This window comes from Hemicordylus capensis, chromosome 1 (assembly GCF_027244095.1).
Source record: "Hemicordylus capensis ecotype Gifberg chromosome 1, rHemCap1.1.pri, whole genome shotgun sequence".
In the NCBI taxonomy this organism is placed as follows: Eukaryota; Metazoa; Chordata; class Lepidosauria; order Squamata; family Cordylidae; genus Hemicordylus; species Hemicordylus capensis.
Window position 1 is genome coordinate 355641757 of NC_069657.1, and position 25173 is coordinate 355666929.

The following is a 25173-nucleotide window of genomic DNA, read 5'->3' on the forward strand; positions in this document are numbered from 1 at the left end:
TCTGCTGGAGACTCTGGAGAGCTACTAAAAGTAAAGGTAAAGTTGTCCTGTCAAGTTGGTGTCGACTCCTGGTGATCTCAGTGCTATGTGGTTTTCTTTAGTAGAATACAGGAGGGGTTTACCGTTGCCATCTCCCGTGCAGTATGAGATGATGCCTTTCAGCATCTTTCTAAATCGCTGCTGCCCATTATAGGTGTTTACCAGCAGGGATTCAAACTAGCAACCTCTTGCTCCTTAGGCAAGTTACTTCCCCACTGCTTACTACCACAGTAAAAAATATTAGGTTAGAAATCATGCCTGCTCAACTTTGGCCCCCCAGCTGTTTTTGGACTACAATTGCCATAATCCTCAGCCTATGGGAGGAATCAAAAAAGAAAAAAAAAGAAAAAAGAAAAAATAATCGCAGGAGTCTCTGATTGCTTTGCCATTCGGTGGGCACCCACCCCAGTTTTTTGCCCCTAGCATACGCCACATAGGGAATAATGGGCAATAATAATAAAAATAAATAAAAATCATAGGAGTGTCCAATTGCTTTGGGGTTTGGATGGTGCTCATGGGTGCCTACCACCCAGCCTAGTTTTGGAGGCTCAAACTGGCTCAAACCAATTTGAACCAGTTTGAAACGAATCATGCTCAGTTTGGTTTGAATTCGAACTGGCAGGTCCAACTCAATGCCCGGTTCAGTTCAAATTCGAATCAGTTTGCACACCCCTATTTAGCGGCTACATATTTTTTCAGTTATTTTTATTTTGTTAAAGGTTATATCCAGAATATATTTGAAAGAATAAGGTTTAGCAGTATGGACAGTGGGAATCATATCTAGACATTCCTACCAGTTTTTAATTTTCTCAACTTGCTTCAATTTTACAACAGTTGTCCTTCTAAAAGAAAAAAAATAATTACATAGCTTTGAAGGGAAAATTGATTGGAATGAGAAGATATCCATTTGATTTTGGCACTTTATAGTCTCCTGAGAGTAGCAAGAAAGCTACAATCTTCTATTAACCTTTCTGAATCATGTTTTCATTCACCATCTAGTGGTGAATATTGTATTCTTTACCTCTTTTTCATAGACAATATTTTATAGCTTTTCCATTAAATTTGATTTAATTTAAAATATATGTTTGTATTTTCACCTAGACTAATTATAAAATTCCTTTTCACTGAAATGGAAATGGGATTTTACTCTTAGAAATTGGTTTAGTCATTACTTACATATCATATAAATGTCCAAATAATCCTATGCGTGTTGTGATTGTACCACCAATGCTGTGATGGACCCTCTCTTTCAAATTCCTTTTTCATCTAAGCTAAACAGGACTGTGAGAAACTTCTGCTCTCCACTTTGATTGTTCCATGTAAATCATGAGTGCAGCAGCAAACACTTATGTGGCTCATGGCTGGGATTTAATGTAGTCTAGTTATTACAAATGGCATGTCCTGAAATTTGGTGCACATAGCATGACAAGACAGACACCAGTGAGATGGTGATTACCCATACCCTCATCTCTGTGCTGTATCTTTCCCACTCCCTATGTTGCATATACTAGAGCAACTGAGATCCACTTCTAATCCTAAACTGTAACATTGGTCTCACTTTTCTTTTCTATGATTTCTTTTCTCTCCCCCATCATCTCTTTTGTATTCTAAATTTTTTAAAAAACAAAACAAAACATAAAACTCCAGAAATTGTGGTTTTACCACTGATGCAACCTGCCTTAGAACAAAGCATGACCAGGTTGTGAATCATAACCCTCTCAGTTGAAGACCAGTGTATAGAGTGTACCTGGACCCCAGAGTCTCTGTAGCAAAAGTGTATGGTTATGGACACTGAAAGTTGGAATAGTAAAATCTGTATCAGTAATGCAATCTTTGTTAATATATGTGATCCCTTACAATATTATAGCTTTTCAAAGGGTGCCTGTAAGTTCTTGCAAAGTACTTATGAGATAAACTAGAAGTGCTGGGGAGCACACACTCCTCACAGGCATGACATCTGAACCTGCCGCTGGTACCCAATTCTGGTTACCCAGTTCTACCTTAGATTTTACCAACTTTCAGAACCCACTTGAAAACAGGAGTTTGAGTTGGCTTGACAAAGTTGGTAAATATCTAAGGTGGAGGTGGGTAACTAGGATTTGGAACTGGAAGTGGTGGGTTCAGACATCATGCCCGTTGGGAGCTTACTCTCCCCAGCGTCTTCAGTTCCTCTCATACCTACTTTGTCAGTACTTACAGCTGGTCATCTGAACCTGCCCATGGTTTCTGCTGTAGTCACTGAACGTAGACCAGTTTTACTGGCAATAGAACCATGCCCTGAGTGTAAAATCCTATCTCCACTGATATCAGTAGATGTTTTGTGACTGAATTCAGAAGAACAGGGGACTCACATTGTTACCTGACATATTGCCATGTATTGACTGAAGTACAACACAATTTTGCTTGTTTCAGAAAAGCGGCATAACAGTATAGAAGGTCATTTCAATATGAATCTCTGCATGATCTCTGAAAATGAGAAGCATAATTTTCACAATAATTTAGTAAATTGACATCAGATGTATATTTATTCATTATAAAAATCATTGTTATTGTTATTGAACATTAAAGATATCACTTCCTCAAGTTCAGCTTCATGGTTGACTTCATGAGGGAAATTATTCAGGGTAATCTTAATAAAATTAAAAGGACAAAGGCATTGCTTAACTGCTCCTTTTTATTTCAGTGGGTCTACTTTGAGTATTAAAATTGGAAGTATTAAAATTGAAATATGTATATAATTCATTAATAGCTCAGTATAACTGTGAGTCCACTCAGTAATGTTCAGTTTCAATAAATTTATATATGAGCTAATGCAAAAAAGGTAGCCATTCTGTTTATATAAATGCTGATTAAGTACACACACACATAGCGTGAAACAATGGCATCCATCCTTTCTCAGCATTTTACAGTGTTATAAAACATGTACTCTAGTTCTAATATTTACAGTGTCTTTTTTAATGCATAGGGGGATTATTCTACAGAATTGCCATTACAGTCTACAATTACAACCTTGATTCAGAGTCAAAAGTTCAGAGTACAATTGCAGAATGGGTAAGTTAGAATGCTTTCTAAGCCTTTTCCTTTAAGTATCCTCCTATACCGTTTACATGTGCCTGCATCAAAAGATTTCAGATAACAACTAGAAAATATAAAAGATATTTATAAAAATGTTCTGCACCAATTAAGTCCTAAGTTTATTTGCTCAAGCATTTGATATATGTGTATAGAACTTGAGTTCTGCTGCTTTCTATATATGAGATATATTCCACTTTTAAAAACGTGCCTGATTAAAATAAAAAGCATGTCCTCGATTATTATCCACCAAGCAGGATAAGTTCCATCTTAACATCACCTCCTTGAGTCTCGATAATTGACTGTATGCACATAGAACTTTATTCTCACTTCTGCTGAATGTGCAGATGCAGCATATACAATCCTGTTCATCCACGACGTCATCAAATGAAGATTTCAGAACTTTTGTCAAGACTTAGGTTCTGGTCCTTTCTCCTCTTCCTTCATTCTTCTGGGGTGTGTGTGTGTGTGTGTGTGTGTGTGTGTGTGTGTGTGTGTAAATATGTGACACAATATACCTTTAAATTGGTTTCATTTTTATTAAACTGAATGACTGATGTAGGCTTAACTAAACTGAATGTATTAAGATACACTAGGATAGCAACTGATTCCTGTATATGTAGGCTACTTTCATGAGTAATATATAAAAAGAATCATAATCTGAGACAAAGTGAAGTATGCAGCCTGACACTGAAACCAGAGTGAGGGACATCCATATAGTAGGGGTGTGCAATTCAGATTTTCGGTGTTTCAATTCTGATCTGAATCGAAACACCCCCAGTTTGTTTTTGGATCTGAATCTGACCCATCCGAATCACCCCAGATTTTATTCGGATCTGAATTAATCCAAAACTGAATCAATTTGGATTTTAAAAAAGCTGGGTCTCAGGGCCAAAAGAATGGGGTGGGGTGGTAGTGCCTAATGGGTGGAGGCTACCACCCAAATTGCAGAGGAATTGGGCAAAGGGCTGATTTTTGGTGAATTGTTGAAGTTTTAGTGTCTTTGGGGCAGATTTGGGGCATAAAGTGGGATCTGGGGCAGAAGAGTGGGGTGGGGTGGTAGTGTCTAGTGGGTGGAGGTTACCACCCAAATTGCAGAGGGATTGGGTAAAGGGCTGATATTTTGTGAATTGTTGAAGTTTACGCGTCTTTAAGGTTTTTCCCCATAAGGTATAATGGAGGTGTATCGCTTCACATCGGGGGGAAAGGGGTGGCCTAGAGTGGTGTGGGGTTGGTGGTAGTGCCCAAGGGTGGGCAAGGAAGCTACCAGAATTTTTTCAAAGGATTTTGGCAGAGGGCTGATTTCTGGTGATTTGTTGAATTTAGGGGTCTTTAAGGTTTTCCCCCATAAGGTGTAATGGAGGTTTCAGCAGCCCCATAACTGTACTTGGGGGGCACTGGGGTGGCCCAGAGCAAGTGTTGGTGTAGTGCACATAGGGTGCCAGCCACCCCCCTGGGTTGCTAACCCATGGGGTACAGGGTTCTGTTGTTTCTGAGGTGTTCTGAATGTAGATTCTCTAGTAGCAAATGAGATTTTAAATACAAACCATTAATCCACTCTCATTTGCTACCAGAGAATCTACACTCAGAACACCTCAGAAACAACAGAACCCCGTAAACATCAACAAATCACCAAAAATCAGCCCTCTGTCCAAATCCTTTGAAAAAATTCTGGCAGCTTCCTTGCCCCCCTGCCAGTCTGTGAAGACAATACTGAGCTAGATCCACCAATGGTCTGACTCAGTATATGGCAGCTTCCTATGTTCCTATATTCCATTATACTCAAAATGGAAATTTTCCATTTTGGGACCCGAAATTTTGACCCCACTGCTTTGCAGGTGGGGATGGAGAATTAGTGGCATCCCATGTTCCAGCTACCCCCTAACCCACAAGCAACTGGGTACTCAGTTTATATTTTAGGAATTTTTAGACTCTTCATTATGAGGAAAGGTTATTAGACACCAAAGAACCTAAATACTTGAAAACAATCCTAGAACATAAACTAAGTCGTACCCCACTGCCTTACGGGTCGGAGTGGGGTGTAGTTGGCACATGGCAGTTGACAGTTGGCACGGTCCAAAAGACAGTCAAAATGAATAGAAGAAATGAAAGTGTGTAATGAATCCTTATAGGGATTCATTGAGGGAAAGTTATTATACACCAAAGAATCCAAACACTTGAAATACAGTGACCACACATTTTGCTCCATAACTTCACTTCTACAAGGGCTAGAGCAGGCATCCCCAAACTGCGGCCCTCCAGATGTTGCTGAACTACAACTCCCAGCATCCCTAGACACAATTTTTTTGTGGCTGGGTATGCTGGAAGTTGTAGTTCAGCAACATCTGGAGGGCCGCAGTTTGGGGATGTCTGGGCTAGAGCTTAGCTTTTTAAAAAAAATTGAAAGCTGGGAATCTTGGGGAATTATTAGGAGGGATCCAAATCTCAAATCAATTCGAATCGAATCAGGCGTGATTCAATTTGTACTCGAATCTAGCAAATAGACCACAGGAGTGATTTGTTTTGTCTCCGAATCAGCTAGCTTCGGGTACAAATCAATTTGTACCCAAATCAGTTTGCACATCCCTACCATATAGTTCTCCCCTGTTTGTGTAGTGACAGGCCAGTCTAGAAATTATCCAAGACAGCCATGGTCCCAGGCATGGTCTGATGACAAATGATACAGTCTTGCTGATGCTAAGCATTTCAAGGTCTGGTCAGTGACTGGATGGGTAACTAACCTGGCACATAATGTAAGCCATTGTTAGTTCCATGGTGGAAGAAATATTAAATAAAAATATAATATTTTCCATGGTCAGAGCCATGGAAAATAAAGGCCAAATTAAAATGTTATTTAACAGCTTCATGAATTCCACCCCTAATACTAGTACTGTATGATCCGTTACTGCCTCTTCTCCAAAATAGATAGATAGATAGATAGATAGATAGATAGATAGATAGATAGAATAAAATAAAATAAAATAAAATAAAATAAAATAAAATGTTCCGAGTGCTGTTCACATTCCAGAAACACTCAGAGAGCAGAAACATAATGCTGACGCTCAGTGATGTGTTTCCACTGTTACAGGAGCACTTCCTGAGAGTGAGCAGCACTCGGAAGTATTAGCCCTCTTGTGCAACAGCATGCATGCAGGAAGTCTCGGGGAGTTGTTGCTCCCAGCATGTCTCTACAGACCCTCCTAATGTATGCACTTTGTAAAGGATGTTAGCCTCTATGTTAGCCCTAGCTTGACCCAGGCAACTACATTTTAGTAGGCAACTACATTTTATAGAGTAATTGTGTTCATCACTCTAGTTGGGCACTGTAGAAGAGTGGGAATGGCATGTACATATGCTATCTGGATCCAGCTTGATATGCTAGATTATGAGATGTATCCTGTCTCCGAACTGGATTCAGTACTTTATTGCTATCATGAGTATGATAAAGTGGGTCATGGTCTTGAATACGAGTCACCGTGAACCACTGCAAAATTCATTATACGCCTTTATAATGACTCATTATAATGAATATAAACTCATTATACATTTTCTCACTGTTGTCCTGCTGGATTTGCTGAGAATGGATTTCTCTACATTAATTCAAGAGCATTTTTTAACCATGCCTTTCCTGCTATTTTTGACCCATTGCTCAAGGCAAAGAAGTGTGGCCTTCTCTTTGAGGATATACACACAAGGTTATAGATACACATTAAAAGTTGGGACAAAATTACTGTGTACATGCTTTGCCTGAAGAAGTTGCCAAATTCAACTTCAGGTAGATCTGGGTAAGATCCCAGTCTGAAACTCTGTAGAGTGAGCACAAACACTACTGAACTAGAAAAACTGATGGTCTGACTTGGTATAAGGTAAAGGTAAAGTGTGCCATCAAGTCAATTTTGACTCCTGATGCCCACAGAGCCCTGTGGTTTTCTTTGGTAGAATACAGGAAAGGTTCACCATTGCCTCTCCCACGTAGTATGAGATGATTATCCACCCCCAGCACAGTACCTCCAGTGACTGTTGCTGGTGTCTATCTTATGTTTCGTTTTAGAATGTGAGCCCTTTGGGGACAGGGAGCCATCTTATTTATTTATTGTTTCTCTTTGTAAACCACCCTGAGCTATTTTTGGAAGGGCGGTATAGAAATCAAAATAATAATAATAATAATAATAATAATAATAATAATAATAATAATAAAATGACACCTTTGAACATCTTCCTATATTGCTGCTGTCCCATATAGTACCAGCAGGGATTTGAACCGGCAACCTTCTGCTTGTTAGTCAAGCATTTCCCCGCTGTGCCACGTAAGTCGCTTCATTTATTCATATGTATATATTTTTCCTTCTATTTTTCAGCTAAATCACACCTTTCAGAATTGGAATTACACAGTATATGTTGTCAATATCAGGTAAATGCTCAATGCAGTTGAAGAAAAGATACAATTAACATCAATTGTGGAAGATACTTTATTCTAATTTTCATGTTTTATGTCTTCTAGTATTCATTCAAACACTGTGAAAGAAGGGGTGAGGGAAAAGAGAAACGTAAACCGTCAAAGGTAAAGTTATAAGATAGTTTTATGACAGAGGCTATGAAGTAATTTGAATCATTTTGTTCATTCATAATGTGTGGAAATGATTGTCTTGCATATGTTGGACTTGTTCATTTCTCTGTTCCACTTGCTCACATCAAACATTTTGTCACTATTCACTATTACCTAGCAGCTGAGAAAGACACATCCCTCATGGGCTTCTCATGTTGCTCTGAAAGTGTTTGGGTTCAGGGAAACCAAGTGTGTGGCACCAACTACATACGTCCTTCTCATTCAGTTGTCTCCTTGCTGAGAAGGATGTGGAACAATGTTTAGGTGGATGGAGTAGCTGCACCCATGTCACTGGGAAATCCTTGTAAGTAGAACAAGTGTGTGGGTGGGACCAGTCATGTGGACCTTTCCTACCTAACTGGCACCCTGCAGGGTGAGAAACAATTGAGTGGAAAAGAGCCATGCATTATGGAACACACACAGCTGTGGTATTCACAGACTCCCCAATAGCATGGGATTTCCCATCCATTCATCTTCTGAGTGAGGAAACCTAGATAACTGGAAACTGGTTTTTTAACAGAGTTAGTGGAAGAAGTGACATTACAATCTCAGGAAGAGCAAAGGAAAATGAAGTAGCTTGTCAATCTTATATCACTTAGCGATCTGCATCAAAAGCCATCCAAAGTACACACTGCTCCCAATATATTAGTCATATATGCCAGTGACAAATCTATGTTTATCAAGTCTCAAAGGGCATATTTTTATCAGCACCTGGAGCAGTGTAAAAAGCTCTCTGGACAGCAAAGCGTGACAACGCAGTTTGTGTTGCTAGATTATTAACTAAATAAAAATTGACATTTTCCTTAATGTTTGTGTGTGTTGAATTTCCCCATCCCAGTAGTGTTCAGTTTCCCAATTAAATTGTGTCCACTGGAGAACAGAGTTGAGAGGATGATTAAAGTAAGGATTGTAGTTTGTGTTTATGGTAATTTTATATCTCCATGTGTTCAGACACACATACCATTTACATATGTATTGGCTTAATTCATTGATGCCGTGCCCTTTTTGACATCACAGTAATGCTACACATTTCTGTTCCTGCTGCTGCTGCTTTTCCCTGAATGATCCTACAGCTCCTAGGTGTAGCCATATGACCAAGATTGGGTCACATGGGTAAGAGACATGCCTTACTAAGGGCTATCATATGCCCCTGTATGGATTCCAAATTTTGCTTTGCAAACAGTTTTGCAGTCTTTCTACTTTGTCACTTACCAACTCAATAAATATGTGCTTGCTTTAACTTCTTATTTAATTATGATACTTTAGGCCATAGTCTGTGTTTGATGTCACTATAAGGAATGACCATTCTGACTCTTGATTAACCAGCAACTACTCAAATAAAACTCAAGTTGAATCAACAAGTTGTTAAAAAAGAGTTTCTTAAAACTACTTGCTTTCAAAGTGAAAATAAAATGCTTAATGGGAAATGTAGAATTAGTTTTATTGTGTACAATATAAATGTCTCATTAATTTTAATGAGAGTAGAATTGTATTCCTAATTACTTCTCTGTTCTTTGTTGTTTATAGATTGGGAGATTGGCAGTTTAAAGCCTTTAGCACACGTAGGCCGTATTCATGCATAACGCAGAACCACGGTCCAGTGTACTCATGGTACCACTCCTCCCCTCCCCCATCCAAATTAAGATGTAACAGAGAGCTTCCTCTCTGCAGTCAGCGAGGCTGCATAGAGGAAGGGGGGCTGGCTGCCTGGGCTACCTTCTTGATTGTACAGCCCCGGCAGCCAGTAGCAGCCAGAACAAGGGAGGAGCTTCCTCTTTCAGTTTCGGCTGCCGGACAGCAAAGAGTGTAGTGCCGTGTTTGGACGTAATGCTGGCACTGCAGAACTGGAGGTTACAGGCGTTGAAATTCGCTACAAACCGAAGATACAGTTCAGAGTCTGAGGAGGGAAACCACAGGTCCATTTTTGGGCAAAACTGTGGTTGCACACATTCAGACATACACAAATTGAAACTGAAGGCCACTTCAGCTCTGGTTTCATGTTACATCCGAATGTGGCTAGTGTCTTGTAGTGCTGCATTGGCAACTCATGCATAATCTGGCCATTCGGGAGAAAAGAGGGAAAATGCTGAAAGCCTTGGAAAGTTGGATCAGACCTCAGCTCTCATCTTGCTGACCTTGATATATCTATCAACAGCCGGAATCCTTGGCCCGATATTCTGACTAATGTCAAGTAATGAAAGAATATTTTGCACATACAAGTGGGGGCTGGGAAGCAATTTCTGCCAATTCCTTCTTCCTCTGCATTCCCCTCTGAGAGTATGGGACACAGAGGAATCAATTATTCCTCTGAGGGTGTGGGAATGTATTTCTGGAAAGCATAGGTGTCATTGGCAAAAGTAGCCTTTCCTGTATTGCACACGGAAAATGCTCCATGCACATGCTGTTACTCTGGATGTCGGCCTTTGGATCATAGAGATGAGGTTAAGAACAGTTTTATCTTTAAACGGCAGGCATCAGCCAAGTGTTAGAGGATTCTTGACTCCTTTTTAAAGGGACAACCCATAGCTCAGGCACAAAGCACAGGTTTTGCACAGACAAGCCCAGAGACGAAAGTTTGGGGCGGTATACAAATTTGATAAATAAATAAATAATAAATAAAATTGTACACAATACTCCAGGTGTGGCCAGCATGGCTTGGAAGTGTTCACCCAGGACTGGGTGCTCATTTTCAAAGGTGTCTTGACACTCGAGCCGTTCTTTGTTGCCACAAACAGTTTGTGTGCTGAGACAGCAACACGAACAGCTTGTGTGTTGAGCCAGGCTTTGCCCGCTGCTCTTCTACTCGAAAAGACAGTGCGTGAGGTCCAGTCCATACTGATGAACAGTGAGGAAGCAATCGCCTTTGCAGGTCAGCTGCTGACTGGAGTGGGGGATTGGCTGAGGACGCCTTTAGTGCATCGGCAAAGCATATGCTGTGCTGCCTATGTGACCCAAGGATGAAAGGCAATGCTTTCACCCCTGACCAGCTGCCCAAGTGGAGGGCCCTCCTAGCTGAAGAGGTTAGGCAAGCCCAGGAGAGGAGGCTGTGGTGCAACCAGGAGGAGGGTGCTGGAGCACCTATTACTAGTGTGCCATTCACCCTTAGCAGCGGCATCACCACTGCTTCCTGGTTCAGCAGCATGGTGTCTCTGGCAGGGCCAAGGGAGCTGGTAGTTCCTCCTCAGTGTTCCACCTTGTGGTTCACCGAGGACTTCCTTGGCACCTCGCCAGGGGTACAGGAGGAGCCCACAAAGCCCTGCAGCAGTGCTGATTAGGGATATGCACTGAATCAGTGGAGGGTGGTTCGAAGGGGGGGGGGCATACATTTAAGGGCAGGGGATTGTGCCCTTACCCCTCCCGCCACATTTCCCCCATTGGTGCGCCATTGAAAAAGTTTCCATCGGGGCTATAGCACACCTCCCTGTTGCCCTGGTGTCCTCCTTGACCAGAAGTAAAAGGATGTACGCCAGGCACGTGTGCTCATGCTGGGTACGTGCATGCACAACATACTTGTTTAAGTGCATGTTGGGTGGGCGGGTGCACACACGCCAGGCACTTCCATATCTAAAAAAGGTGTTCTTCATGACTGGGCATGTGATGACACCCCATTACTCATACTTGGAGGCTGATTTGGTGGAGCAATTGGCCTTCCTGAAGACCAACCCTCCCCCCCACTGCTGGACTATCCCAAGCTGGCCATGGAAGGTGAGTGACTCATGTCACCCACACCCACTGCAGCACAACTGGCAGTTCACCCCACTTTGTCCACACCCAAAACCAGATGTGTCACAGCCTGTTTGTAAGTGCTGCTGACACAGACATGCATGCCATCACCATGGCCAATGATGAGATGATGTATTGGTGCCCTGACCTATGTGTCAGGCTGTCAGCGAGGGCCCAGCACCAATATGAGGCCATTGTGTTATCCAGACACAGGCAGGTAGGTAGCAGTGTTGTGGGATATACACTGGAGAATAAGAGAAGAAAGAAGAGTTCTTTTCATGGTAAGAGTTTAGAAGCTTTGTTTATTGTCAGACCATTGATCCACCTAGCTCAGTATTGTATACCGTACCCAGAATCAGACATCTCCCAGCTTATAGGCAGGAGTCTCTCCCTCAGCCCTATATCTGGAAATGCTCTGCAATCTGCATTGCAAGGTGTAATCAGTAATAATGTGGCTGAAGACGTTCTAGTTGAGCTTATGGCTATGCTTGCTGCTAAGGGTGCTACTATGGCAGCTGTTGCAATGCTAGGAAGTAAGGTGTCAGAACTGTGTGTGAGAGAGAAACTTGTGCCAACAATGTTACTGCAATGCAGGCATTGTGGCTGGCAGTAGATTCGGGGTCAGTGATTCTTTTTTGGCTATTTCCGGACTGTGTTTGACATGTGTATTCTGTGTTGGGAGGAACAGATTCCCTTTTACTGTGTGCTTCTGCAGTGTTTTTCAAGGCAGGGTTGCAAAATGCCTTACAAATTGCAATGCAAAACTTGTGTGCAGTGCACACTGTGAGTGCCGCTTGTTCTGGCCGTAGGGAACAATGGGGAAACTCGAAACAGCCATGGTTCCCCCATGGGTAGCTCCTAGGTACCCCAAAGTTGGTTGAGTGTTAGAGCATAATGGGTGCTACTTACCACCCAACCCACAAAAGAAATGGGCAAGTGGGTGATTTTAAACACATTTTTAACCTTCCCCCCCCCCAACCCCCATAGGATCATCATGCTCTACCACCCAACCCACTTTGGTGTCCCTAGGAGCTACCCATGGGGGGACCATGGCTGTTTCGAGTTTCCCCATTGTTCCCTATGGCCGAAACAATCAAAATATTTTGAGTCTGTTCCATTGAAACAACTGTGGGTTGGACCAGTTTTTTCAGTTGAATGTTTTGGCCATCTGCATTTTGTTTCGAGCTCGAAACAAAAAGCAAAATCCATTTTGTGCACATCCCTAACGTTGTTCTCTTCTTTATAGTTGTCCTGGCCTTCCTCCTCTTTCCCAGAACCTTGTCTATTAAACTTGACAGAGATCAGGCTTAGGAATGCCTTTTCAGCTGCTAGACTGTCTTACCATCAGCTGTGTTGACATACCATATGGCTGCAGAACATCTGTGTCCATGTGTGTCTGGAGAAATGGAACACTTGAAGCCTGTATTTTTATTTATTTTTGTTTGTAGTAATTTCTGCAGTGGTTTATGTGATGTATTTATTTGGCCATTGCTTAGCGTTTATCCTGGGGGTTCTTTGGGATTCTATGTAAATTGCTTACTAGCCAACATCAGGTTCCATGTTACAATAAAAATAGCCAGCTTTTTTTGTTGCCACCACCAAAGTATTTGGCAAGCTGGTACAATCTGACTTAATTCTGAATTATTCTGAGTTGATTTTTTGCCTTTTTGAGTGTTCTGTGATTTTCTTAGGTAGTTTTAACTACCCAGTTTCTGAATGAAATAATTTTGTTATGGCTATGGCTAAACAAATAAACTGATTGATGCATCTGAGCCACCATAATTAAGATGCCATTTTGTTAATTTGTATTCTGATTAGTAACTGGATAATTTCTCCCCCCAGTTTTGATGTCCGTGCTCTTTTGGTTTACAATTCTACCAACAATATAAGTTTAGAAGAGCAAACAATCCGAAACAAACTCATAAGTAGTAATGAGACAATGGGGGATGGGTTGAAACTCCATACAGTGGATGTCAATCCAGTTGGTAAGTATAGAAGCTTCACCTTTATTGTTCTCTTTATTTAATGTGCTTATTAAACATTATGCTTATCCCAGGGTGCTTCTTTTCACAGCCTTAAAAAAAGCATTGTTTTTAAAACAAAAATATTCTGAACTATTTTAGATTGTTCTGTTTTCTAAGGCACTGTATTTTGAGCAATGGACTACTATCAAACAAATTAGTTCAGAGTTTTAGTAGCACTGTTGATCCCATGGAACAAAAATGGGATGGTCCATTAATAGAATCAACTTGTCTACTTAGAACCAAAAGTACTGAGTTATACAAAACTGTTGTTCATTCCAAAAAAATAAAATAAAATAAATATTACATTTCTAGAGAGGTGTTTGTTCAGTCATGTCCGCTTTCTGAACATCGAATCAAAAAGTTAATTTGTAGACACTCTGAACCTATTCTAGCACATCAAGAGAACAAAAAAGCAAACTGTGACTGTGGGGTGAGGGAATTGGATTCGTGCATTCCTTATACAGAGCTTGCCACACATTTGCCACAGTTGTAAACAGCATGTACATTATGGTATGCATACATCATGTACATGCAATTGTTATCCTTATTTTGAAGGGGGGAGGTAGGATGGGTAGTGGATGTTGCATATTGCTGTACTTAATATGCAATGGGTGTTGCATATTGGTGGGTGTTGCACATTGTACTTAATATGCAATGGGCATCGCACGTTGCTGTACTAAATATGTGTTAGAATATATGGGTATGTACACATCACAGTGACCCTAAGGAGAGTGCGTTTTCTCTGCATCCCCCCCCACCCCCCGCACATTCAGCATACACAGTTTTCCATGCATGTGAATCAGGGCTTTATTCATGAATAGCTGTTACACATTCTCAGTCACCAGTTATTTCTCTCCAAACTCATGCATGACAAGTAGTAAATAAAGAATATAAAAATATCACGAATTCAGAATTATGAATTTCGAAATGACTTGATGAACTTTGAATGTTGTATAGGAAATCCATATGCAAAGTATTAGTCAGATTACAGATGTTTATAATACTTGGGGGGGAGGGGGGTCATATATATACATATATGAAATACATATATTTCACTAAGTGAAATACATATATTTCACTAAGTGAAATACATATATTTCACTAAGGTTTTAGAAGGTTTCTTTCTCCAATGAGAAAAGGCCAGAGACAGCATACTTCTGATACCTTTGCAGACTGGTATTGGTTCACAACTACTGATACAAGTAGGCAGTGGCGTACAGTATATGGATGGGAAATGGCTTATTATAAAGGGATTAAGAAACCAAGGTCTTTCACACAACCAAGTGGGAAAAGGCTTGTTTTACTCACCTTCCCCGTTGATGAGCAATGTTATGGTTCTGTGAGCGCAGATGAACAGTGCTGTGTGGCGCAGCTCACAGCTCCAGAGGCCAGGACAATGTGCCCCAGACTCCAAGAATCTCACAATACACCATGCGACACGTGCAAGGTATTGGGAGATTCTCTCAAGAGACGGGTGCTCTAGATGCTCTTCTCTGTGTATGGCTGGACTGGAAGCAGCCCGTGCTCGCACACGAGCAGATAGCCTGGGTTAAGGAAGTACTCACTTCCTTAACCTTGGCTAACAGCCAGGGTGAAAAGCCAGGCTAGGCAGTGCTGCCCTGCCAGGATTGGGCCTGATCACAGCAGTTCTCATGCGCAGCCTAACCCAGGTTGGGCTTCCCTAGCCTGGGTTAAACTGAGCTTCAGAATAGCCTAACCATGTTTCAAATGAAGCTAATGTGGGTTTTTTGTTGTTCTTACTCTCGTTTTATTGTTTCTGTAGAAAAATGTGCAGCTGGGAAAAGTCCTGACAACTACTACTGGCCAGATACTAGACCAACAGTGACTAACTATACATTCTGCCATGGTAGCTCAACCCAGATTGCATCAAGAACATGGTAAGAGCTCAGAGATCATGAAATGCTTAATAGTGAGAGAAAGATGTAGTATTCTGGCTGCAAGTCTATTTCCAAGCTGAAGGGTTGCTGGTACTTACCTGGGAAGGTCTATATAGCTTTGGACCCGAGCAGCATCTGCTTCAGTGTTCACCCGTCCACAAATTAAATTCCTTTCCTGGTGCTCTTCCTTTGGAGCCTCTGCCTTTGGCATTGAGGTGATGAGCTAATAGACTAGAGTTTTAGCAACTGTGGCGCCCCACCTGAGGAACCTTTTATCCTCTGAATGGGTTTTAGTTGCAGTCAGTGGTTTAGTACTTTTAAAGCTTGCCTTTTTTCTGCTTGCCTTTAATTTTAATTTTATTTTATTTTAATTGCTGCTACTTTAAGAGAGAGAGAGAGAGAGATTTGGCCACTGCCCTGATTTTTTCCTGGATGAAGGGTGATACATGCATTTGTAAAATAAAAATATCTTAGCCTTCTGTGGATATAGTTGTATAGCATTGATGAATGCCTGGGGAAATGTGACTGTAGCAGAGATACATGTGAAGTGCAGTACAGATATACATTTTGTCTGCATCTTGCATATTGCTTTTTATCATCTGTGCCACTGTTTTCATGTAAAGCTGATTGCAAAAGGTACTGTGATATACATCTCTCCTAAATAATAACCAATGAAGTAAAACTATTCAGTGCTGACTCTGCATAGTCCTGACATTTCAGAAGCTATGAGAAAAGTCTGGCATCCCACCTAAGCCTTCCTTAGAAAATAACATTGTGCAATGCACTTTCAGCCTCAGTTTCTCTTCTAATATTTCTATTGAAGTCCCATTCCTTCAGAGAAATAATATCGTATTCACTGGCTTACTTTGAGATAAACTATATAAGCTTTGCAAACTAAAAATATTGCAAGAATAATTTATAGTTGTCAACTGATTATAATTACACTAATTTAAATACAATAAAACTTATTTTAGTACATTAGTAATGCCTTCAAAAATCAGCCACAGTTCATATCATTTAATCTGAGTAATGTGCTAACAGTGACATTGTTATCTTAATTTAGGAGAAAACAAATTAACATGAACTCCAGCTGCAATAAATATATTGTGCCTGGCAGGAAAACTACTGGAGTTTTTTGTTTAACAACTTACTTCCTTAGTCTGTTGATCTTTTAAAAATAATACACTTGGACTGAACAACTTTTGCTGTAAGGGAGCCAATATATGTGTCAAACACATTTTGTTGAATGATCAGCAAGGTCTATAGAAACTGAAGCGGCTGGGCTTTGCTGCTGCCAACTCACTGGGTTGATCTCCCCGATTGCCAACTTTTCTTATCGTGAACTTTGTTATTTCAGCCATGTTATTCAACTACTTTTTTTTCAAATAAACAATGAAATGATGAAAATGTGATGATCAGTTCATTCACAGACTTCATTATCTTGTTTAATAAAATTATTGCTTACAGCTTCCAAACTCCATAAACATATCTTTCATTTTTGTTTTGGGTGTTTTCCTTCCAAATCTGTAATTCAAAGAAATTCTTAATATTATCATACTAGCGACATCGTTTTTTCATACTGGGCCTAAATGGGTGTGGAACACCAGTGGACACACAGTTTTTTGTCAAAGTTTTCCAAACTGGGCATCACAGATCTAGTTCAGACATCACACAGAACTTCAGTTTATTTCAGGTAGCCTAGGTTACTTTTATTGTCTGAACCCATGCTATTGCACTAACTACAGTTTGTTTATGGCTGTCTAATTAAGAGCTGAACCCTAGGTTTGCAGTTGGCTGTGCACCTAGATTAAGCTTAACCTTAGTTCTGTATTATGTCCAAACCCGCCCTTAGATTAAGCTGTAGTTTATTTGGCTCCGTTACTGGAGAGAGAGATTTCTCATCTGATATTTTGTCTGTCATTCACAGAGACACTAGTCTAGAGCAGCCGCAAAACATGGCCACTGTAGTGAGAGATTCATGACCAATGAATCTCTCATTGATGCTAGTTCAAAATCCCCCTGGTCTGCCTAGCAGTTTTTTACATCACATTTTCCTAGAAGCAATGTTGATTAAAGGATTCACCTGTCCTTTTAAATTAGAAGGCAATTTTGGCAAAAGCTCTGCTCACAAGCAAACCTATGCAGATGGATCGTTCCATTGTGATATTTGCTCTGAAGCAAAACATTACAGAAAGCTATAATTCATGTTTTCTGTTGATTTGTGTTAACATGTTAAATTTACCCTCATTCTCCATGGAAGCCACTGCCAATCTGTGTAGACAATACTTAAATAGACGGACCAATGGTCAGACTTGGTGTAAGACAGCTTCCTATGTTCCTATCCAGCCCCACTTCTATGAAACCCACTGTTAACATTTTCTGATCCCCTTACTATTCTGCTTTTGCTACTGTCATCCTGCTTTTTTCCCAGTGCTGAAGTTCAGTAGCAACCTGTTTTCACAGCAACCATAAAGATGGTACAGGTTACACTGAAATCCCTGTCCAACCCAATCCTTGTGTCTTGTACTCTGTCTTTTAGTAACAAGAGTGGAACTGCAAAGCCTCTTTTGTGTTTTTGTCTGTTAGTGCAATGAAGCCTTGCTGGTCCCCCTTACAAAGGGAGGCTGTTGCAACGCTGCTGTAGAAAGGAAGGCTCCATATATCTTTTTGACAGCCTAAAGGCATCACAGCTGCAGAAGAGCTGGGAAAGATCCAAAGGAACATGGGGAATGCACATTCATGCATGGCTGTTCCTTGTTTGTAGGACTCCTAGACTAGAAAGTGGCAGAACCAAACATACTGAAATATCACTTTAAAAAACCAAGTCTGTGGCACCAGTTCTAGTTTATTAAATAAACCTAAATTACAATAAACCTTGACTCCACATGATGTTTGAATCAGCTCGTAGTTTAAAGCTGTGGATGGAACATGAGTAGTGCTTGGATAATAGGAAAAGAAATAGGGAAGCCCTTAATGAAATCCACAAACACTACACATTGACTCCCCTCAATTTAGTGTAATCATAATCCTCCTGTAGCTTCCTAAAAAAAATAGCTGGGGGGATGGCTCAAAAGGTAAAGGGATATCCTCCTTCTAGGCCCCTGTAATTCTAGCACTGAACAGGAAGAATGAAGTAGCATAGTATATTAGGGATGTACACAGAATACACAGAAGGTGGAGGGGTGGTGCTTTGAGGGCGGGGAAGGGTACACTTACCCCTCCCGCCGCTCTTCCCCTACCAGTGCTCCATTTTTAGAAAGTCCATTGGGGGCATCACCGTACCTCCCTGCCACTCCGTTTACCCCCTTTACTGGAACTAAGTGGAAGGATCTGATGTGCCTGTGTGCACTGGGCATGGGAGAGCACACATGGCATGCATGCAGCGTCCGATACTTCTGATTAGTTTTAGTAAAGGGGGCAAACGGGGTGGCAGGGAGGTAAGTTGCCACCCCAATGGACTTTCTAAAAATGGAGCACCGGTGGGGGAAGAGCGGCAGGAGGTGTAAGTGTACCCTTCCCCACCCTTAAAGCAGCACACACACCCCACCTTTGAGCTTCCCTCACCCAGTTCCGTGCACATCCCTATAGTATATGTGAAAATAGTGCCAGAATTGGCCAGACAAACCATTAAGATTTTTAAATTGCATGGGTAGAGCTGCAGAAAAATTTGGGAGTCATGACTATATACTATTGATATCAGTGAAGCAAATTAGATGTGACCAACTTAAGTCCCTTTGATTTAAACGGGATTTGGCCATGACTGAGTTCCTTTGGATACAACCATCTGTGCTATTTTATTCCAAACAATGTGGTTAGAGTCCTATTTCATTTTTCTTCTTAGTTTTCTAGACCTGCATAATTATACATCGTACTGGGGTGCTCCTGACCTTAGAAACTGCACAGGCAAGTATTTCAGCATTTGCTCCATGATCAAAATTATTGTGAAACACTACTGCTGGTCCCCTGATGCTTTCTTGGAGGATATCACACACTCTATCTAATCTAATAGATATTACAGTATATCACAGAATTAGGCATGCTTAAGCCCTATGGCTGACATCCTGACTAATGGTGTGCTTGCAAAATGAACAAAGTTGCACTAGTGCAACAAGATTGCATAGCAACATTACAAATGGGGATTTTTGAAACTGCACTCTTGTAAAAAAAAACCCTTTAAAACCTATGCCACAGGTTTTATGCACCTGCTGTGCAACTGCAAACATGCCTGTACTGGTACAACGCTGTTCTGGAACACTAGCTCCAGTCTTAGTGCAACTGGCTAGTGCAGCAGCCTTATATCCTGCACAAGTGTACCATTAGTGAGAATGTCAGCCAGTTCTTTTAACTGCTTTGAACTCATTTAACTCTAGAGTTGATTACAGTCTGTGGCTACACTTCACCAGTCAAGACAGTGAAGTTCCACTGATTTCGACTGAGCTTACAAAAATATAAGCAGTTGCAAATTTGGAACCTAGCTAGGATCAATACCCAGTCTATATCCCTTTCAATACATTTGACTCTCTTGTATTTCCTAGAATAATGATTTAAGCTCAGTTGGAGAGGAATATCTTTCAAGGATTTTAATTAGGATTTATTTTGTTTTGTTCATGTTCTTTCAGAAAATGCAGCTGATATAGCCAATCAGCTTCTAAATCTCACTGGGGAAGGGCAGCAGTTGACTTCAGACAAAGTCAACGATGTTGTCCAGAAACTTAAAAAAATTGTGAACGATGAAGAAATCAATGAATCTCTGGGTTCCACTGTGGTTACAATATTTTCCAATATTCTCACCAGTTCTGACAGTGTTTTGGCAGCATCATCTTCAGAGTAAGTGTTTATGGAAATAAAACAGAAGAGGGCTTTCATGAATGTTTAGCAACCTACAAGCAATACATTGTTTGAAGAATATCTAAAATATTTCCTTTCTGTACCCCATGTCCAACACTAGTAATCAAATTAATAATTCCTTTGCCTTGTGGAAATAGCTTTCCAAATTAGATGAATAAACAAAAAGCTCCCTTTTTATTCAAGTATATGAAAATTGGAATTTGTGGACTTGACAGTAAATTCATTGGCTAACATCCTCACTATCCATTTACCTGTATGCTGGAAAGAAGAGTCCCTGCCATGGAGAGCTTCCCAAACACTTATCATGCCAGGGGAGAAACTTTTTGATGATTGCTCTTCCTTCTGCAAGTGTTCCGTCAATTATCCTCTGTGATATTTTTAATGATTTCTGGGGGCAGGGGAAGGTGGTGGATCCAAAATGGTGCCGGGCTAACAGCTCAATCCATGAGCTCCTGCCCCAACCCAGATTTTACCCCCTCCCTGGTGATTCCCGCCCCTCCCCCCGGGAGCATCTCCTAAATAAATAATGCCCTTCAGAGGCTTGCCACCTGTCAAGTGAAAAGAACCCGTAAAAGCCCTCTCAATGACAGCAGGGATCAGACTGGAAAGCAGATGTGGTGCGACACCTTTCTCCCACCAGCAGAGCCAGTGGTGGTGAGCCCAGTGTGCACTGTGAGTACCAAGAACAGATTTGTGGCTCTGGGCATGGAGACCCTCTCCCCTTCTGCCAAGGAGGCTGCTTCACATAAGCCGGCAACAGGACTGAAGGGAGCTGTGAGTTAACTCTCTGCTAAGAATCCCTCTGCTAAGGACAGATTTAGAGCCCTGATCGCTGACAGTCCAGCGAGCCCTCCCTCCCCCAACAAGGAGAGGGCATCAAGGAAGCCAACATTAAATCAGGCTGTTTCCATGTCAACTAGATGGACTGGTGCGAGACAACCCCCGGGACAACAAAGTGGAGAGTCTGAATCTTCCAGTAGAGCATCGTATCGCATCTCCTTTACAGCCTACTCACCCAGTACATAAGTGATGCGTGTTTACTGTCCGCAGAATCTCTCATAATGATTATAGTGTCCCTGAATGATATCATTCTTACGGTGGAAAGGCTCAGGCTTGCCTTTGATCAATTCATATCCTAGGAAAGCCAAGGGGTTAAAAGATCAGCCAACAGACCAGCACATTCTGCCCTTGGCTTCACCTGGGCATCCCCCCTCACTGCAGTAGGCAGCAGCTCCAACTTTTCCTGAGTACTGCAGCCTACACAAATTGTGCTGGAGTTCTTTGTGGCTAAAATCTCTTGTAATTGGGCCAACAGTTACTGCTGTGTCTGATGAGGAGGTGTCCAGCAACTCCTCTTATGTGGAGGAGTTGGATTGGATGAGTTTCAGCTTGAGACACCTGAGAATGTGGACAAGCTGCTTGGAATGGTACAGCCTACCACTTTGACCCTTGTCCAACATGACTTATGTCAGACATTGGGGGTTGTTATAGAGGGGCCTGGTAGATGTTATAAATGCTTCTCTGAAGGAGATCAGGATGCCTTCCTGTCTTAAGGGGGCAATCATTAGACCTCTTCTGAAGAAGCATGCATTGGATCCCACAGAGTTAAGCAACTACAGGCCTGTCTCTAACGTTCCGTGTTTGGGCAAGGTAATTGAGAAGATGGTAGCCTTTCAGTGCAGGCAGTCTTGGAGAAACCTGACACATTTCAACTGGCTTTCGGGTGGACTATGCAGTGGAGACTGCCTTGGTTGGCCTGATGGATGATCTCCAATTATGAATTGACAGAGGGAGTGTGACTGTTTTGGTCCTTTTGGATCTCTTGGCAGCTTTTGATACTCTGGACCATAGTAACCTTCTGGAGAATCTGAGGGGGTTTGGAGTGGGAGGCACTGCTTTTCAGTGATTCCACTCCTACTTTTCAGGCAGATTCCAGATGGTGTCTTTTGGAGAATGCTGTTCTTCAAAATTTGAATACTTGTATGGCATCCCCCAGAACTCCATATAACATCTACATGAAACTGCTGGGATGCGTCATCAGGAGATTTGGTGCAGGGCGTTATGCTAATGACACCCAAATCTATTTCTCCATGTCAACATCATCAGCATAACCTCCCCAAATGCTTGCCTGGAGGCAATGATGGGCTGGATGAGGGATAACAAACTGAGACACTTTAATTAATTAATTAATTAATTAATTGAATTTATATACCGCCTCATACAAAAATGTCCCTTGATGGTTCACAATCTCAAAACAACCATTAAAACATTAATATGATTAAAACAATTTAAAATAAGGCATTCTCTTAAATACCTCGGACCCAAGCCTTAATAGTTACCTATTAACCAGCATTGTATTTCACCTGGAAACTTACTGACAGCCAGTATAGTTTGGGTGTAATATGATCTCTTTGGGCAACCCTGGAGACCAACTTGGCTGCTGCATTCTGTACTAACTGCAGTTTCTGGACTGCATACAAAGGCAGCCCAATGTAGAGCACATTGCAGTAGTCAAGTCTGGATGTTACCAGCATATGCACCACTGTTTTAAGGTCCAGAAATGGGCATAGCCGGCTGTCAGGGTCCCTCCCTGATGTCCCTCTGAATTTCAGGGAGGTGATTTGATTTTATTGTCCTATGAAAGTTCTGTCCTCAGGTTCTGGGAACTCATTCAGTTTTTACTTTCCCTTGCTGCCACCATATAAATTTTTGTTACCCTGCTCTCAGTACCCAGAACCTTTGGCTGTGTAGCCTCGTGAGCACAGGATAACTGTCTATGTTCAGGATATAAAATGAAACAAAATTTGAGGTATAAAATGAAAAACAAGAATAAGTTTATTATTTACGGATTAGAATAAAGGTCACTGCAAGGCAGGGCACACAAGCTTCTTTACCAAATTACTAGGTACATCAGCTGTTCTGGATAAAATGTAACATATAGGGAGGTGAGATAACTGGGACAGAGGTAATTAAACTTGGGTATGTGAACTTAATGAATTCCTCCAGACCTTCTTGTCTGTTACTAGGAGCTGCCCAGAACACTGCTGGTTCTCCAGGCTCCACACATTTACCGTTCAAGTACCACACAACCCCCCTAAACAATCTTTCCTGTTCAGATCAAACACCCCAAACTCTCAACCCCCAGCTCAAAAACACCTCCTACTCCCATACAACTAAAAACAAATCCCTCTCTTCTCTCTGCCTCAAATGCCTTTTTTTAACACCCGCCCCCGAACCTTCTGTACCTGGTTACTAGGGTAACCCACACATACGAACTCACTCACAAGCTCCTATATATGTTCCACCACACTGGCATATCAGCTGAAGCTGATAAAAAACACTCCTGGCCACTGCCTCAACCTGAGAGTTAAGGGAGAGGTTTGGGCCCAGAAGTACTCCCATAATATGTACTTGCTCTTTCTGGGAGAGGGCAACCCCATCCAGAACAGGCAGGTCTATCCCATTTTCTACAGTGAGCAGTTTCATCTTGTTTGGATTCTGTCTTTGTTGTTTATTCCTCATTTTTATCCTGTCGGATTCAAACTGAGTCTTTCTCCACTTGAGTTCTAGCCATCTACCGTGCTGCTTCAGCCCCCGTAGTTCTTTTATAAACCAAGGAGCTAATTTAGAAGCGGGTCGGAGAGGGCGCTTAGGAACAATCATGTCTACTGCCCGAGTAAATTCATTATTCCAAGTCTGAACCAGGACATTGACAGAATTGCTGGCAGAACCAATCTTAAAGCCTTCCAAACCTTCTTGGAATCCTTTGGGATCCAATAGCCTTCTACCATACTAGTAGGTCATTCACCCTTGCAGAAGATAGAGGCTGTGAGTCCAAACTTGGATTGGACCATATGGTTTTTCATGCATGACAATGGGGAAATCACAGGAGTCCCCATCCATGGAACACCATCCTGATCAGATCAAAAAAACAAATTGACAGTGTGACCAGCAATTTGTGTTGGTCCCAAGACCACTTGGGATAGGCCCATAGTTGTCATGGTTGCTATGAACTCCTGAGCGGACCCTGACAAACTGATTCCAAAGTGAACATTAAAGTCCCTCAGAACTCAGTCTGGGAGACTCCATGCCAACTCCGCAACCAAGTCAGTCAGCTCAGTTAGGGACTCTGTTTGGCAGCAGGGTGAATGGTACACCTTGGTATATTCTTGGTATACACCTTGGTCTATCCTTGGTCTCCAGTCATAGGTACACACATTCAATATAGGCCAATTCTCTGACAGGAACCCTGCTAAGGGAGATATTATTCTTATAGACCAAAGACACTCCTCCTCCCTGTCCACATCCTCTCACAACAGGGTATCCTGATTGGAGAAGCTGGGCCCTGCTGAGAGAAGCTGGGCCCAAACTAGACCACTAGCCTCCCCCATCCAGGTCTTTGAAATACATACCAGGTCAGTACCATCATTCACAATCAAATCATGGATTATTTCTGTTTTATTTTGAACTGACCTAGCATTACAAAGAAGCAGGGTGAGGTTCTGTGGGAGGTTGGTACTGCTGCCCAAGGTCAGAGAGCTGGCACAGAAGCTAGAAGGGGTAACTGCTACTAAATTCTGATCTCCTTTCCCCTATAACCCCAACACCACATTTTCCTCTGTTCCCCACCACTAGTGAAATCGCCCCAGGGACAGTGAACATACTCCCCCCAACTCCAGGTACCCCCAAACACATAACTGCATAAAATCTAGCAAATAAAGGGAGAAGTTTTTTAAGCAACAGCAAAGCATGGCTTGCCCAAGCCCTCTGTCCCAGCCCCAAAGGCCGGCCCCCTTTGGCGGCCAGCTTCAGCGACCACCTACAGGAGGCCTGCCCAGCAGCTGATGGCTGAGCCCTTGGCACAGCCCTTGCCTTTATAGATGCAATGGCTGCCAGCCCCTCCTTCTAGCAGCAGACCTAGGTGAAATGTTGGTTACAATTAGCCAGAAGGTGGCCCACAAAG

At 41.8% G+C, this 25173-nt stretch overlaps 1 protein-coding gene across 7 annotated transcripts in view; it reads left to right on the forward strand.

Annotated features, from left to right (window-relative positions):
• ADGRG6 (adhesion G protein-coupled receptor G6) overlaps positions 1 to 25173 on the forward strand; it is a 185804-nt gene that overhangs the window by 90398 nt on the left and 70233 nt on the right. For all 7 annotated transcript variants that reach the window (XM_053290074.1, XM_053290064.1, XM_053290054.1 and 4 more), the window contains 7 exons: positions 3005 to 3090; positions 7470 to 7522; positions 7613 to 7672; positions 13283 to 13425; positions 15248 to 15362; positions 19204 to 19265; positions 19982 to 20189. In XM_053290074.1, coding sequence (XP_053146049.1) covers positions 3005 to 3090; positions 7470 to 7522; positions 7613 to 7672; positions 13283 to 13425; positions 15248 to 15362; positions 19204 to 19265; positions 19982 to 20189 — 727 coding nt within the window. The remainder of the gene's footprint in view (positions 1 to 3004; positions 3091 to 7469; positions 7523 to 7612; positions 7673 to 13282; positions 13426 to 15247; positions 15363 to 19203; positions 19266 to 19981; positions 20190 to 25173) is intronic.